This window comes from Poecilia latipinna, unplaced genomic scaffold (genome assembly GCF_001443285.1).
Source record: "Poecilia latipinna isolate Pla-1442-1.1 unplaced genomic scaffold, P_latipinna-1.0 Scaffold1538, whole genome shotgun sequence".
Lineage (NCBI taxonomy): Eukaryota > Metazoa > Chordata > Actinopteri > Cyprinodontiformes > Poeciliidae > Poecilia > Poecilia latipinna.
The window spans coordinates 7,440-24,557 of record NW_015114154.1 but is presented as its reverse complement, the minus strand read 5'-3'; the positions used below and the strand labels follow the sequence as shown (position 1 = coordinate 24,557).

Genomic DNA, 17,118 nt, shown 5'->3' with positions numbered 1-17,118 from the left:
TTAACACCTGCTGGGAAGAAGAATCTCCTAAAATGCTCCTTTGTTCACTAAGGTTCCAGTAGCCTGTCACTGGTCTCTTCGTGCATTTTTCAGGACAGGAACATTTTTCACCTGGTTCTGTGACAGATTATCATCAACATTTGAAAAGCACCTCCAAATTTAATATCTAAATGTTGCATATTTTTAATCGAAGTTCTTAATACAGTATATCTAATGTACTCATAACACCTACTTTTAATGCGTTGCCTGCTTCCTTGTAACCAAAATGTTGTCTAAATGCTGCAACGACATGACTCAGATAAAAATCTCACTAAACACACTCTGATATCTACATCAGAGTTTAAAAACACAACTTTTAAAAGTAAGTTTAAATTGATCTTCTTTTAGATCGGTTTGTTTATAGCAAAATTATTTAGTTTTGCTAAATTCCTGAATAATCTGATAAATTATGTTGTAGGTAAAACAAATTTTATTTCCTTTAACATCAGAATATGCATACACTAAGATTCCTTTAATCAGTATGGTGAAAGCCCACATCATAATCTCATGGCTTCGTAATGTGAATGTGAATGTATTTTTAGGCAACCCCTCAAACACGCTTTGCTTTTGTGACGTCAGGAAGAAATTATCTAAATAAATCAGACAAGAGCAGGAGACCTCCACTAGTCCCGTTCATTCCTGGAACAATTGGTAGATTCCTGAAAATGCCAAATTCACTTGATAAAACAGTTATATGGAAATAGAAATGCAACAGGAATTTTTAAGGTTTGATAGCAGGCATAAAAAATTTTCAATCCCAGAACAAAATCAAAGGAATTGTGAACGTGTGTGTGTGCGTGTGTGCATGTGTGTTTGTGTTTTGCTGTCAGAAGTGCTGGTGCACCTCATTAATGTAGCTAGCGTCATTAGAAAACATTTCACAACATCAGTCAGGAGTAAGTCTTTCAAATGGTCAGTGACCCTAAGCAAACTATTGGCTTCAAGACAAAAGAGTCAATGTTTAGAATGCCCATCACAAAATCTGATCCCGGTCTCACAGAAAAGTTGTGGGAAGATCTGAAGAGGTGTGTTGTGTGCGAGGTGTCCTATAAGCCTGTCTATTGTGAGAAGATACCCAAAATTTTGGCCCCAAGTTATACAGCTTAGAGAGTTATATTAAATAAGTAGGAAATGTAAATGTATTCACTGAAGTTTTCTCTCATTATTTTGGGTCTTGACTAACTGAAAAAAGAAAAGATTAATTTGATTTGAGGTCAAACAGTGACGAAAAACACTGTGCAGTATATAGAATGGGTAAAAGAAGTATTGAAAATGTAATTTTGTTTTCTTAGAGAACATTTCTTTTTAATATTTCTATTTTGACAGAAAAAAAAAACTACCCTAGTTGTGAACAACAAAGTCATCCTGACAAACATAGGAATTGATGCAAATAAGCTAAAGGGGAAAGTATGTGTTTTCCAGGCACATAGTGCCATTGATCATGTCACAGTGTTACCTTCAGTTGTTATAAAAATGCTATATATGTCAAATATGACATAAAAGAAATTTGACCTCGATATTTAACACCTTGAAATTGAGCCTGTGTCTCTTTACTCCAGCTCATTTTGAAACTCTGCCTTCAGGAAGTCATCACAACAGTTCTCCTCTATTAGAAGTGTTGCACTGAGAATTAGCTTGTATAATTAGCTCAGCAGATACGCAGAATATGCAGAACCAGTCGTCCTTTAAGCATGGCGTTTGCGATGATATCTAAAGAGCTGGGGTTAGACTCATCTGACCAGATGGCATTCTCCGAATGTTTTAGTAGCAAATACTGGGAGAATGTTAAATCCTATGTAGCAATCTTTAAACAAGCTTCAATAACCTTTTTCTTCAACAGTGGAGTCTTGCACAGTATAAACAGTTACCAGTTCCTTCTGAAGCTCTCTGTGAGTGCCATATTTGGGTCCTTGACAACTCTGCCAGACACCTTGCACAGGTCACCTGGCCCAGTCTATGCTGAAATCATGGCTCCAACAACACTCACCAGAAACTTCTCAGAAAACTGAGGAATTTAGAAATGTAAAGAAACCAAAGCAGTTGGCTACAGCTACAGTAGTATTGTACCCAGTTATTTGAGTACAATACTTTGAACTCAAAGTATTGTACTTTGAGTGCAATACTTGTACCCAGTGTCCAATACTTTGGATACAAGAAACCTTTTTAACCCCAGCATTTGTGTAAAATTTGGTAATATGAATTTCAATGGCCTGTCTGTGTCTGTCTGTCCGTCTATCTATAAGTTTTTAGTAGGAAATTATGCTTATTTTCTTTTCTTTTACAGTTAATGTCTTATGTTCTAGTTCAGTGTTTTTTGCAAAAAATATAATTCTGCATCATGGAAAAGAGACATCTAATTTGAAGACAATGTGAAGACAAGAAATACTTAAAAAAAAAACTGACATCATACTAAGATACATTTTTTTGTCAATCAAATAAACAGATTCAATGGTCATTATGGAATTAGTTTATTTTATTGTAAGTCTAATTTTGACTAAAATCCCCCTAATCCTTTATTGCTGTCAGAAATGGTACTAATGCAAATATTTATGGAAATCCTTAGTGTACAAGCCATAATTTCTGGGTACAGCGTATAAAATCACAAACAAGTTCTTCTCTTTATCTGTATATGCAAATTAATAAAAACTTTTTAAATTAGCAAAATATAAAACAAAAAATAAGAAATCCATCTCTTGCTTGATCAGTTATAGTCTATAGCACCCTCTTGTGGTAGAAAAACCCCAGTCATTGTGCTGAAACAGTTGATCTGGATTAAAAGGGATTGCAAAAAAAAAAAAAAAAAAAAACAAGTAGCAGCTGCTTCCTCCAGAACAAGCTGTCATTATTATCTAGTTGTGAGTCAATAAAACTCAAGTTAAAAGTTAAACAGACAAACCATCTAGCTGCACCCACCACTCTTACTAATACGACATTTTTTCAGTGCACATATCCTCTGCACTCTAGAAGTAGGTAGTCCTTAATGAAGGTGGGCAGATCAAGCTTTGGGACCACTTTGTGAACTCGGCCCTCCAAGAAGCTCCTGAGTCTGCAGCGCGCCAAGTGCTGCAGGGACCGAGGAGTCATTGCTAAGGAGAAGATGGACTCATAGAAGTCTTTGTGCTCCTAAATGTATGAAAACACAAATTACCACAAATCAAAATGGCTACATTGATAAAAGGAAACATTTATTTATTTATTTTGCCATTAATAAGTTATTTAAAATAACAAATAATAAACTGAACTTGACTGCACTGTTTGATGACTAGGAACAAATTGGAAAGCATGAAATTGACTCTGAGTGTATGTTTGGATTTGAACTATTTTCCTGTAATGTGCCTCGAGAAGACATATGTTGTGAATTGGCATCATGAGGATAAGCTGAATTAAATTAAATCAAAAGCCTCTACGGCAAAATAATCTCACAAACACTCGAAGCGCTTTGAAAATAATATCTTTGGTCATGCTGTGAATCGTTAGCTGATGCTTTGGGTGTGCAAGTACTAAAACAGCTAAATTAAACAATGTTAAGAGACAAAACATTTATTAAAAGAGTAAAAACACAAAGTTTTGTGTCATTAAGTTAACAATTTAAACAACTTGCCTTAAATGCATCTTCAGGCACAGACTCAACCCATGTATCTGTGACTTTCAGGTGACTGTAGGCATTCAGGAGAACCTCGATAGTGTGCGGAGATTCTGAGCAGTGCTTCAAAACCTTAAAAAAATTAATAAAAATAAGAAAAAATAAAGCTTTAAAAGCAAAGCGATAGGATTTGTGCAATGATTTAAGTTCATGAGCGAGCTCTGTGACTGTAGAACTGAAGAAATAAAGTAATTAAACACTTGTGAAATGAACAGATTGGTCTTCCCTCCAGGGGTTTAACTGGAAATTATGCAATTAGTGCTAATTAATCTCCTATTAACACTTGCCTAATTAGGAACCAGGCATTTTGTCTAGTGCACGTGGGTTCACTGATAGTTGTACTCTGTTTCCCGCAGAGAGAGCCACACTTTGTGTTGTGGCATAAAATGGTAATGATTTGAATGTGATCTTGTGATAGTCTGGAGTGAGTTTCAAAAGTCACGCTCCAGGTATTACACATGTGTATTGATTATTTGTGCACAGTTGGCTGGCTTACTAAATTATTATCCATTTCTATAAGAATGAATCTGGACTTTACTGTTCAGTAATATTTTTGTTATTGTAAAGATGCGTCTCAATAAATTCAACACAAAGACACGGCCAATGAAAACCCAGGATTCAGTTTCTGAGAAAATGTTCAGGCCGATAGAAAGCTCAGTCCACTGAAACATATGCCTGTATTGTGCTAGAAAATTAAAAATCAACATCTTCATAAAGCTTGCCAGCAGAAGGAAGTTTGGAGTGTTCTAAAAATACATGGTAGATGGCTGTGGTGACCATGGACTTGATAAAACACTTTGGATAGACATTCAGCAGATGACATGACTGGCTAAATTTCACTGACCAAGAAAACGTCATACATATTGTTTGAGGTCATGCTGGACCTCAAACAACTTGGATACATCTGTACCAGCTGTCCATGCCTTGTGCATTTCCATGAAATTCTTAAGTGGGATGCATTAACAGGAATATGTGCACTGTTTTCCACCGCAGGTTTTTACCTTGGACACAACTTTCCACCAGTGTTGGATACAGCACTCTCTAAAAAGCTACCTTCTCTTACAATGGCTTTTTTTTTGTTTGTTTGTTTTGTATTTACTCACACATTCACACGCTGATATGATATTTAAATGTCCTGAAAACTGATTTCTGGGATTTCATTGGTATTAAACATTTATCGTCAAAACATAAGTAAATGCTTTGAAGAGATGATGCCATGTATCAACATAACATAAATTAAATATTTTTAAAACATAACTACTGAAAATATAACTTTTTGATCATATTCTTATTCACAGATGCCTGTCGCTGTTTCTTACCATGGGGAGAGCACCAGGCCAGACTCGAATAGAGCCGTGGTTGAGCAGAGCACGGACAATCCTCTCAGGATGATGGGAGACCTTGTAGCAAACCACCTTCAGGATGTTATGCATGGGAGCTTCTCCACCATAGTCCATATTGTTTACAGAGCTCCCCTTAGCAAGCAACAGATCCGCTATGTCTGGATTGGCATTCTTACAGGCCATGTGCAAAGGAGTGCGCTTGTCCTGATCCTTAGTGTGGACGTCAGCGCCCGCGTCCAGCAGCATCTGGCACACCTTCAAGTAACGTCCGAGGTCCTTCATCTCCTGAGGCTGTGCACAGGCTGCATTCAGGGGTGTGAGACCCTCAACGTTCTGTTTGTCCACAGCCGCTCCGTGGCGCAGGTAGAGCTCAACGTGGTCGTGGAGGCCGTGCCTGGCTGCGATGTGTAGCGGAGCATCGTCTTCATCTAGGGTGCAGCCGTTAATTGTGGCACCATACTGAAGGAGATACTTGGCACATCTGCAGACAGAATAACAGAAAGCAAGATAAATTAGCTCACTGGATTCCAAACTTTCTATAAAATTATCTGAAATACACTAACAGCCCCAGTACTGCAGATGAGCTTAAGTGGCCCTTCATTAACACAATCTATTATGTTCCTAATGTGCTCAATTAAATGAATTTCACAATTAAAAATTAAAAATAAAAAAAGCTGTTGTAAGCTGAACTGTGCTCAGTCTCAAACTAGTATCTCGGTGAACAATCTAGTGGGCAATATAAGCGTTTAACACCTTAGATGATAATAATGTTTATTCTCTGCTTATCAAAAGTCGTTTGGATTTTGAGGATATGTATTATTTAAATTTTACATAAATTTCATTATGATTCCACAGGTTTTAAGTGAAATTTAGTTCTGGATTTCCCCTTGGCTGTTTGAAAACATTTATTTTATTTTAGCTAAGCAATTCTTTGTTTACTATGGATTTAGCCTTGATGTTAAAAGATTCAACCCCTTGTCATCTTCAGCTCTGTAGCAAAGGCCTGCAAATTTTTTGGTCAAAACTGATAGGCGTGTGAAACATATTTAAGTCACCTTGACAAAACGGATGCATCTGAGGAAAAGTGTTTTCACAGCATGATGCTGCCACCACTATATTTCACTGTGGACATGCTATTTTCTCCATTTACTTACTGTCCCTTTTATAGAGCACCCCTGAAGTTTTGCAGTTTAAGTTTTTCAAAAGAGGAAACCTGCTCCTTACTCCAGACAAAAGGGTAATGCACAATATACATGTGGATCATAGACAGTACTTTTGAGCACTTTCATCAGCTGCTTCAGTGATGCTGTTTGGCCTCTTTACAGTAATTATTCATACTTACTCAAAGGACTCGGCGCTTGTGCAAACATGCAGAGGCATCAGCCCGTCTTCTGAGACAGCGTTTGCGTTCGCTCCATAGATCAGCAGCAATTTGGCGCACTCTGCCTGGCAGCTTTCACAGGCCTCGTGCAGTGCAGTGGTGCCTCCAGGAGCCAGGTCTACATTTGCCCCACGTTCAAGCAGGAGCCTCAGGCAGTCTACAAATCCTCGACCTGCTGTGATGTGAAGTGGCGTTGTCAGCTCCTGCTCATATGTGAGAGACCACAGTCCTATAAGCAGAAGCAAAAATGGGAGTTAGGGTGCCATAGAGTGTTAAAATTAGTAGAATTGTTAGAAAGCAGCAGACATGTTGCAGCAGGTTTAAATTTTTTAATTGTTTTCGATGACCTGCCCCGTCACAGTGCCAATAAAAGTCTCTCCGATTTAACTTGAAATAAAGAAGTTATTTTAAAACCTACTGAGGCATCTGTAGTTAAATCTGAAGTCCTTCCACTCTTCTAAGTTGCTGGTGTCATAAATGGCATCAATGAGGTTGCTGTACTCATCGTCGTCCACAATGCTGAGGATGGTCAGCGCATCGCCCACAAGCAGAGAATTCCAGAACTGGAGAACGCAACCCGTGGCCTTGGCAGTGGCAATAACATCTTCGCGGTACTTCTTTGGCTTTTTCCACTTTATTTTAGGTGCCAGATAAGCCATATTCAACCGAACTGTGTTATTGTATTCATATGCCAGTCGCCTAGTTTCTAGTGTATGGGGCACTAACGGGGGTTGTTTGTGCAGCGAGAGCTATTTCAGGGAGGTGTTACACGATACTGTGGTTGACCTGGTGAACCTCAGCCAAGCAATGGCATGGGAAGCAGTGACACTGCATTTCATATAAGCAGCTTTATTTTTAATTAACTCACTAAAGTCCATGCAGTGAGGGATTTAAAAAAAAAAAGGAAAACCAAGATGCTTTAGATTATTTTAAGAAGAATTAAAAAGATTGCATGGAATGTCACATGGAGACGTTTTAAATAACCGTTCGGCCTGACTGTGGGCTGAACATTATGGTGTCTATAAATAATGCCTCATGACTTGCTTCTATAAATATAGCATGAGTGTGTGTTGGAACACAAGCATCAGGACAGCGTCCTTCGTCCTTCGTGTTGCACACCAAAGTTAATTTAAACAATAAAATAATAAATAACATTTTCCAAATTTTTGCAGTGTTACTTGATATCTGTAGAAAGAATAGCTGTTATGATTTTGCCAAACCACATCAGACCAACTGAAGACTGATGTCTCTTACCTTCTCCCTGGGCCATCCAGCGCATCTCCCCTCCCTGTGGCTCTATGACAAGGTTTGCCATGGATCCTCTAGGAAAGAAACGCTTCAAAGCCTCCACATCTCCCGTATATAAAGCGTTGTGGATGACGACATCTTGGCAGACGGCTGGTCGGCGGGCGAAGGTGGACCTCCTCTGTGCTCTTTCCATCGCCTCCTTCTTCAGCATATAGCTGCTGAGGTGATGGGTAGCAAGCTGTGTCTTGTATCTGTGCCTCTCCAGCATGTCCTTGTCAAGCTCGAGAGAACGCAAGGCCGTGGATGAAAAGACAAAGCTGCCTTGGGACATCCTAAGTTTGTGGGGAAAAGTTCTGTTGTTTTTTTTTTTTTAAATATGTAGGACTGAGTGAGGGTGTCCAAAAAGACCAGCCTCACATCTGTTTTTGTCTTTGAATGCTTTGGCTGCTGTCCACTTCTGCCTAGCAGGCTGTCCACAGGGTTGGTTCACAGAGTTGTTTTGATATGAGACCCTCCCTGCCAGTTGGGCTATTTTTATATTTCACGTGCCACCACCCATACTGTTGTTTGTTACCAGTTGGAGTGATAGGTTAAAGTTTTCTCAACCAAGAAAAAACATTCACAAGAAAATAAGATAGTCTTTTTGTTGTTGTTGTTGTTGTTGGGTTCACCATTTGAATAATTGCTGCAGCAATGTGGTTGCCACAAACTGTGCAGGTGCTCCGAGATACCTGCACAGCTTGAGACAGGGGTAGAGGTTCACCTCCCAGCATCAGCATGGCAATGACCGTAAGATCACACCCACAGCAACAACAGAATATTTTAAATGAAAGCAAATGACATCTGTTCATTATGCCTGACGTTGAACTAATTTACAGTGAAAAATTTGCAAAAAAAAAAAACCTCTCTGTAGATATAGCAAGAAAATAGAGACATACCATCTTTTATTGCATTTACAACTTCAAATCTTTTAGTGTTTTAGTTGTAAGTCTGTCAAGTAGATTAGACTTGAAGCTGTAAGAGCAATAAAAGATACATCTACTAGGTATTGATTCATGAACTCTAAATAAAAATACACCTAATGCCTTACAGAATATTTTTGTCGAAAAAAAAAAAAGAAGAAAATTACCAAATTTTGGGTTGTAAAGTGATATAATATGGGAAGAATTAAGGGCTGTGACACAGTGACGATCCATGAATCCCGATTTAATGTTAGACTCTCAAGTCAAAAATGGGAAAAGCAATGCCTAACTCAGACATATGATGAAATAATTTTTGGCATTACAGTTTGTGTAAGATTAGATCAGAATGCCCTTTTGTAGACTCCTTCATGTAGTTTACAAAATGTCTTTTTCTGCTCAATATGTTTTTTTTTTCTTTTTCATTCCCTGAAAGCTCTAATGGATTTTGTGTATCCACATGGCTCCCTGCATTAGAACATTAGGCTGAATGACTGGCAACCGCTGTGTCACTCTGCCCCACGTGTAGTGTTCTGATGACAGAGGGACGGTGCATAATTAAGCTTCTTAAGCCTACTCACTAGGCATCTGATAAACATCCCTTTTGACTGATGAATGACCATTTTCTAGTGATAGAAACTCTACCAAGCAGCTATGTAGACGGTCATAATTGTGGCTCAGAATCACCTTTGAGTTATTTGTTGATTAACATTTTATATATATATATATATATATATATATATATATATATATATATATATATATATACACACACAACCCTCTGTCCTCTGTTATAGTTGATCCACAACGCATTAAAACATACACACATATTTATCCCCCTCTGTGAGTGGAATATATGCAGATACTGGCAGAAAACAAGGTTTTGCGCCACAGGTGGAGAACATGAAAATTGAAGAGGATTTTACCTTATTTTGCATCTGAAAACACAGAGGCATAGCGGCATGTCTTCTGTACCTTAATGACTGTTCCTGTATGGAAATCAAGGTAATTTATTTCATGTTACAGCTTGGTAATAGATGCCACATTAAACAGAACACGAGTAAGAGTTTCAACTTTGAAAACACACATTACCAAAGAGAGAGACTAGGAATATTGTTTTTGCGGCTGGAGTACATCCTTTTAAATGATATACATAATGAGTTTATAATATGCATCTGGGCTACCTCCTCTCTACTTTGATGTCTTCCAAATGGCCCGGGTGTCATCAGCAAAACATGTAGGCACTTTCCTGCCTCATTGACTCCCAAATGTATTTTAAATATCATTCCTGGTAACGCAATTATTTAAAACGCTGAACTAAACACTTACTAATGGGGAAAAAGACAGCCACTTCGATAAATTCATTTCTCATATGGTGGGCATTCGTGTTTTGTATCTTTCTTTTTTTCTTTTTTTTTTTTTTCCTCCTCTGTGAAGCGAAGGCAACTCTGATGACAAGAAAAAAAAAAAAAAAAAAAAAACAGCAGCAGCACCCCCTGCCCTCATAGCCCCCTGTGGACATATTGGATCTTTGGTTTCCTAATATTACCCACCAGTAGGTGCCTTTTCAAGTTTTTCTGCTCTGTGGTCAACCACCTTTCTGTCCCCTGGGCAGTGAGAGGCTGGACATCAACAGCAGCCTCTGATGAGAGCCAGCCACTTCATTTATGCAATCATAGGCAATTAGTTCCCTCTGATTATGAGGCCCTTAATGCTATTTTGAGTACTGTGCCACACATTAATACAGGAAGAGATTAAACTACAACCCTCCCACCACACGGAGCAGCCATTTAATATACTGAGAACATAATGAAATGTACACAGTAATTACAGTAATATTAAATGCTAATGGGCTTGCAATTGGAACTGCTCTTAGTTTAAGATGGAGTCGGAGCAACCAAAGAGAGTCGAACGCCATAATAGCAAGGAAGTGCTCATTTATCCATCAGGTGCCTCTTAGTTTTATGATTTACATGTGATTTTTCTGTGAGTAGCTTTGAGATGGTGTTGAATTATTGGGTAACTCAGAATTGAAGGGAGCAATTAATTTGCATTTTGAACTGCCAAGAAAAAAAAATTACAAATTACAGTCAGAAAGTCTGACTTCTGCCTCAAACTATTTTATCAGACTTGTGTGTAAAACACAATGAAGAAGTGCATTAATGCGAATTGGATGGGAAAGGATTCCTTGTTTTCAAAACTACAAAGAAAACTAAACATAACATAGCAAAATATGCATAATTGTTGTGTCCAGACCCAAAATTATCTCCTTTCACTACATTTACACCATCAAGATTTTTGAACTTGGCCTCCAACAAGTCGTGCAGATATAGAGGATGAATTTATTTTCCCAGTTAATTATTATTATTTGTTTTATTTTTTTAAAAATGGTTCAAGCTCCATCAGATTGGATGAATTGTATCTTCAGCAATTTTTAAGCCTTGTCAAATATTTGTCTGGATTTTGACTTGCCCATTCGAACAAATAAAGTTGCTTTGATTTAAACCACTCAGTAGTGGTTTTGGCTGTATGTTTAGGGTTGCTACTCTGCTGGACAGTAAACCTCAATTCATGCGTCAAATGCTGAAGAAACAAAAGAATCCTTACAGCCATCGCCTTTTACCACGGTGGGGATGGTGTGATCTGAGTTGTGCGTAGTGCTAGTTTTCCCTTTACATATGTGTTTTGTATGTAGGTCCAAAAGTGAAATTTGGTTCTGGCAATAAGAAATAATTTTCTTTCATGTTTGCTGTGTTACATGTATGGCTTGAGGTAAATTTAAAGCAAGACTTTCTGTTGATTTCTTTTTACCACTCTTTAATACTGTCCAGATTTGTAGAATGCACCATTGATAGTTAAATGGTTGATAGATTTTCTTACCTAAGCTGTGGATCGTCTAATGTTCTGCTGGGTTTCTTGGTCTTCATTATGCTATTTGCTTAATCATGTTATCCAGAAAACTTTTAATCCTGTCACAGAACAATTGTATTTTCACTAAGGTTTGAATTGTACAAAGTGAGACTTCATTTACACTGGATTTACGAAGTCAATTACACTGGATTTTATTGGTGGGTATCAAAGTAAAGAGAACTGAATGCATTTTAATATCAAACTTTTAAGATTTTTACATATAAAAGATGTTGAAAGCCATGCGTATTTCAATATGATACACATGTGAAACACCTGCAAATTCAATCATAAATGTGTGATATTAATGTAAAAATGTGAGAGAAAAAGGTATGAATAATTCAGCAATTTTTGCATGTATTAGATTACGTTCAGTAAATGAAAAATAAAGGGCGCTAGAAGTTTGTATTCTGGTGTTGCAACAACTTGTAGGGTACCATGGAAACATGACAATAGATAATGAGCAACCTTAATTGGCTGCTGGCAATATGAGGAGCTGGTTTCTGATTTACATCTGTGATTATTCTTATTTTAACAGACACATTGACATGTGCCTTGGGAACTTGCTGCTGTTAGAAGATTCTCAGATAAACAATTAAGGCTGGTTTACTTCATTTGATTGTAAGCATCCGCTGCAGGACCTACACAGAGAGCGCCATCTGTAAATCGTCTTCAGTTGTCATCACAGTGGCGGAAATGTTGGTGAAAAAGTTGCGTGAATTTATCGAGGCTTGAATTGAACAGTAACGCCAAACTCATGGAGGCATGATTACTTTTTTCTGTATTCTTTCAGCTCGGACCGCTCCGCCTATAATGCATCGTATCGGGCCTGTGCAGATTCCAATTGTCTCTCAATGCGCTGATCACCACGCAAATAACCCTCTGTTTCATCATGACAATTGAAAGGTTCATATTTCAACTTAATAGTCCTTTATAACTTTAACCATCTATCACAACCTCATTTCATTGTGGCTGCAGTTAATACGCGCTTCCCTGCCAAGTGGAACATTTTCTAATGATGCACTCTCACATGAAAACAAGGCAAGCCATCCCAAGCTCTGCATCACTCACTAATGCACCCATCCATAATGTGTTCATAGCAGCCTGCCTAAAGCAGACGACGATGACTACCAACTAGGCCGGGCAGGAGAGGGGTGCAAGATGCAAAACCTAAATGGCCAAGATAATCATCGGCAAAGTCGCTGCCATCAGAGGCTGTATCACCCTCATGTTAACATCAGTAGATTTCATGTCATTAGGTGGAAAACTGAGAAACATCTGAAATGGGTTATCTCAACAATAACAGTCAGTGGCGGGAGTCACACCCAAGTGCGTTATGGCAGTGAGCCTGGCTTTGTGGGATGCTGATAAGTGTTGTCTAATAGGTGTACGTAAAGTCTGATGTAAACAGCATCCTAATTAGAGAGACCTTTATCAGTTCCTCCATTTTATGCAGATTGAGCCGGTGCAAACGCTTCTGTCATTATCTTGTAATCAAGTAGCTATTCACTGTCATCTTTTAAAACCCTGATTAAAATGCATAACAAGGAATCAATGCTGCTTTATTCCCTCTGTTACCTCATAAACATGCCATCCTATTAACTGAATAATGGTCTTTGGCAGTACACATATATAAACTATATAGGTAAAAGGGATTTCAAAAGTCGAGCAACTCAGTATTTCCGCATTTAGTTTGTCAGTACAGTGTGCAGTTTAAAACATTTGCATGCTGTCAGGCAGAAAGCGTTTAATACAACTGAATTGAATTTCTCAATTATAAAAACTGAACGTAAAGATACTCTCAGACTATTTGAAGAAAAATGTTTATAAAAACTGCTTCAATAAAGAAAAGCACATGTTTTTGCTTCTTAGTTTAAATAAAAGATTTTCAAACCCGCATGTTTTTACCCATTTCTTAGTTATATAATCACTGGGGTGTTTTCTCATCAGATTAGGGGAAGATACATTTTGTGACCAATACTAAATTCCCAATACTTGATCTGTTTTAAAACACGAAAAATGTCTTGCAACAGTATTAATGCCCTTTGAACATTTTCATATTTTGTTAATCACAATGTTGTTGTGAAATGCAAGCAATAAGAAGCACTGTTTGCAGTTTGCTTTGACCTATGCTTTGTCCACGTGTCTGAATGAACCAGACACGTGGACAATAATGAGCTTCTTCGTCACAGTGAAATTGGCACATATTGCAGAAAACACTGCACACCCTAACCTAATGGTGAAACATGGTGGTAGTAGTATGATGCTAAAGGGATCCATTTTTACAAAGGCACAGGGAGACTGTGTCTTTGACTGCTGAACAGTGGTGCTCCCAATTGCACCACTGTTCAGCACCTCAAACTGAAATAATTTAGAGAAAATTTATATTTCAATAAAATATCAAATGGAAGCCACTATGATAAAGACAATTATAGCTGTACTCAAATAGAAAAAAAAATATTTTTTTTTACTTCTGAGTTTTATTCAGTACTAAGAGTAAAGTTTGTTACAAATCCAAAAATTTGCCTAAAAATATACAATCACTAGGATGTGATTCTCAATTGAGAGAGATGTCTGTTATAACTCCAGATTCTGTGCACAAATACTGCAGACATTTTAGCATTTTCCCTGCTTTATCTAATACATTGTTATTAAAAAATATATGCTTTTTTAAAAACATTTTACATAAAACACCATAGCGATAGCAGCATCTTTGTATAAAATACAGAAATTGAACATGCTCCTAGAAAAGATTAGATTCAGTTGTTTTGTTTTTTTTTTTCCATATAGTTGCAGATATAAGTGTGATATTCTAAAAGACGCTAGAGGCATCAATGGCTTTTGAGTTTATTTGTCTGCCTGTCAGTGAGTCTGTTGAAGTCTTTTAATACCTCAGCCACCTGTTTGGTTCCTCACCTGTTCCTGCTGCTGCGCTCTCAGAGCATCCTCAAACAGGTGCTGCCTTTGATTTCAGATTCATAAGAGCTGATGATTAGGAACACAAGGGGAAGGATTGAAAATTCCTAACTGGATGACAGTTCCCCACCAATTAGAAAAATGTAGCTTGTATTTGGTATGGTTAGCAATCAAAAGGCTGTAAAATAAGCTGCGGCAGCATGATCAGCTGCAACCACTTAATCAGTGTGGGAAACCTTGATTTTGGACATGTAGGCCTCCAACCCCAGAAAAAAAAAAAAAAAAGTTTTGTCACTAAATAAATGACAAAGCCCTAAACTAGAGGGCTGGATCAAAGTATATGAATATTACATACTGCTGGTCTGTTGGCCCCAAGAGAAATTCAATTCCCAAAAGACACACCAACAGCTGTACATGCACCAAACAAAACACTTGGAAGGCATTTAAAGCTAATCACGTCTGATTCATGACTATCATGGGAAAACTCTGTGATACGACTGTCAAAGTGTAGAATAATTACAACCTACTGAGACCAAGACTTTTGAGGCTCATCTGAGATGTTCAGATTTGAGAATTAGACAAGATCTTTACGCTGCGATAAGTGGATGTAGACAATGAGACTTTGTAGCTCGTTTATTTTGCAACACTTAAGTAAAACAATTACATTTTCTAAGGGAACTTGATTGCATTCCAACTAGAACTGAATTAGTAACTTTAATCTCCCAAAATGATTGGACTGAATAAACACATTTCTGTAAATAAATTTAATCCACTGAGAATTTTGAGATTTTTGTGAATGGTGCCATACAAAGTAAACCAAAAAAAAAATAAAAAGATTGCATTTTAACAGAAACAGTGAGGGATGCAGTTAAGCTAAATGTACAAGTATATGTACGGTTGGCTCACAAGTTGTGCATAAAACAAGTTGCTGCCAAACGTGAAAAGAAAAATCCCAAAAAGGGAAAATTTAAAAAGGTTATGCAGTTGGTGAATGATAGACTTTGTCAAAGGCCTTGTACAACCTTTAGCTAGATTTTACATCCAATAAGATGTGAAACAAGATTGATGCCAATTTAAAATTATAGTGGGGAACCCCCCCCCAAAAAAAACCCTTATTTTAAGCAATTTGCATTTTAAAAACTCCTCATAGCGCCTCCATTTTCCCATACAGAGCCGATGTGAGCTTCCACTGCAGCTTCGCCAGATAATATATACAATGCTGCCACCTAGCGTAGATTATAAATGCACCATTTCAGAAATGAAAAATAAGAAAAAAGAACAAATGCAGCAAAATGTAGACCGTTTTTATATGCATTTATCTAGGTGGGGGAAAAAAAACAAAACAAACAAAACAAAAAAACAAACCCGCAGAAAACGCAGATTTCATTTGAAATGTTCACTTGGAGCTGGTGTACTTCGTCACCGCCTTGGTGCCCTCGGACACGGCGTGCTTGGCCAGCTCCCCGGGCAGCAGCAGTCTGACGGCGGTCTGCACCTCCCTGCTGGTGATGGTGGAGCGCTTGTTGTACTGAGCCAGACGAGACGCTTCGGTGGCGATTCGTTCGAACAGGTCGTTCACGAAGGAGTTCATTATACTCATGGCACGGCTAGAAATGCCTGTATCCGGATGAACCTACAGGCAAGTAAAACAAAACATGTTGAAGCAGTTTAAAACGGGGAAAAGACCAACTGTGATTGTCTTTACCTCGCCCACCTGTTTTAGAACTTTATAGATGTACATAGCGTAGGTCTCCTTTCTTTTAGTTTTTCTTTTCACCTTTTTCTCGCTTGAACTCTTGCCTTTCTTTTTTGAAATGTCGTTGGTCATTTTGTAAGCGAACGTTTGGATATTACAGAAACAATTAGGCTGAGTTTTACCAAAGCCGTTTTAATAGCGTGTCTTAATTAGTGACTGATTTCGTGCAGCTGGCTCCATTTCACGACCGACCAGATCCAACTAAACGGTAATGTAATAGTTTTCTCAAAGCCCTTGGAGCGAGGGAGGCGCTTTTTTGTAAGATTTCCCAGTTAATGTTTGCTTTTTAACATATACATTTTTAAACGTTGCTCATTTATTTTTTGACTCAAAGTAGACAGTGAGCACCGTTAGCCATTTTAAAAATCTAAATCTAAAATTTACTTGCAATCCAATTTCCGAAGGTGCGGTGCCATGTGGTGCAAGTGACACACCATAGAAGAAAACGTTAGGCAATAAAATGCTTTGCACAGAACAAAACAATCCCAACATAAAACATATAGTAGCCTACAGGGAATTTTGTGCACGCACAACTTTCCAGGCGGTAAAGGTTTGGTATTGCACGCACTATTGATGTCCACTTGGTGGCAGACTTGCTTTATTTTTTTAGACTTAATGGGAGACTACTGTGGAGTGCCTGGACTGCCACAATCCAATACATAAATAATGCATGTATTCTAAACATTCTAAATATTCCATTATATGGTGATTCTACAATTCAAGGTCAGGCCTGGACATGAAATCAGAGGTTTAAGACTGAAACTCACATGTGAGTCAAAAGCTAGAACCTATGACAACAAGTGTAATTGTTATTTATTATATTAAATGGTGGAAGAAGTGATATTGAAATGGAAAACATCAGCTTGCACAGAGAACTGGAAGTGCTTTGTTTTTTTTTTTCTTTTACAGAAACGCACCCTATAGAA

At 37.9% G+C, this 17,118-nt stretch overlaps 2 protein-coding genes across 4 annotated transcripts; both read right to left on the bottom strand.

Moving 5' to 3' along the window:
• Positions 1-2,483: 2,483 nt before the first annotated feature.
• On the bottom strand, positions 2,484-8,151 carry asb10 (ankyrin repeat and SOCS box containing 10). Of its 2 annotated transcripts, none has more exons than XM_015058397.1 (5): positions 7,661-8,151; positions 6,368-6,635; positions 5,002-5,506; positions 3,641-3,754; positions 2,484-3,162 (listed from the first exon to the last, which is right to left on the bottom strand). In XM_015058397.1, the coding sequence occupies exons 1-5, from the start codon at positions 7,983-7,985 to the stop codon at positions 2,977-2,979; spliced, it is 1,398 nt and encodes a 465-aa protein (XP_014913883.1). In that variant the 5' UTR covers positions 7,986-8,151; the 3' UTR covers positions 2,484-2,976. The 2 variants fall into 2 exon arrangements, with proteins under 2 accessions (XP_014913883.1, XP_014913884.1); XM_015058398.1 differs by lacking the exon at positions 7,661-8,151 and adding an exon at positions 6,825-7,120.
• A 7,605-nt stretch (positions 8,152-15,756) lies between these two features.
• h2bk1 (H2B.K variant histone 1) lies at positions 15,757-16,377 on the bottom strand. Of its 2 annotated transcripts, none has more exons than XM_015058400.1 (2): positions 16,142-16,377; positions 15,757-16,069 (listed from the first exon to the last, which is right to left on the bottom strand). In XM_015058400.1, exons 1-2 carry the CDS (start codon positions 16,262-16,264, stop codon positions 15,833-15,835), a joined length of 360 nt encoding a protein of 119 aa, XP_014913886.1. In that variant the 5' UTR covers positions 16,265-16,377; the 3' UTR covers positions 15,757-15,832. The 2 variants fall into 2 exon arrangements, with proteins under 2 accessions (XP_014913886.1, XP_014913887.1); XM_015058401.1 differs by having other exon boundaries at positions 16,151-16,352.
• Between the last annotated feature and the right edge of the window lie 741 nt (positions 16,378-17,118).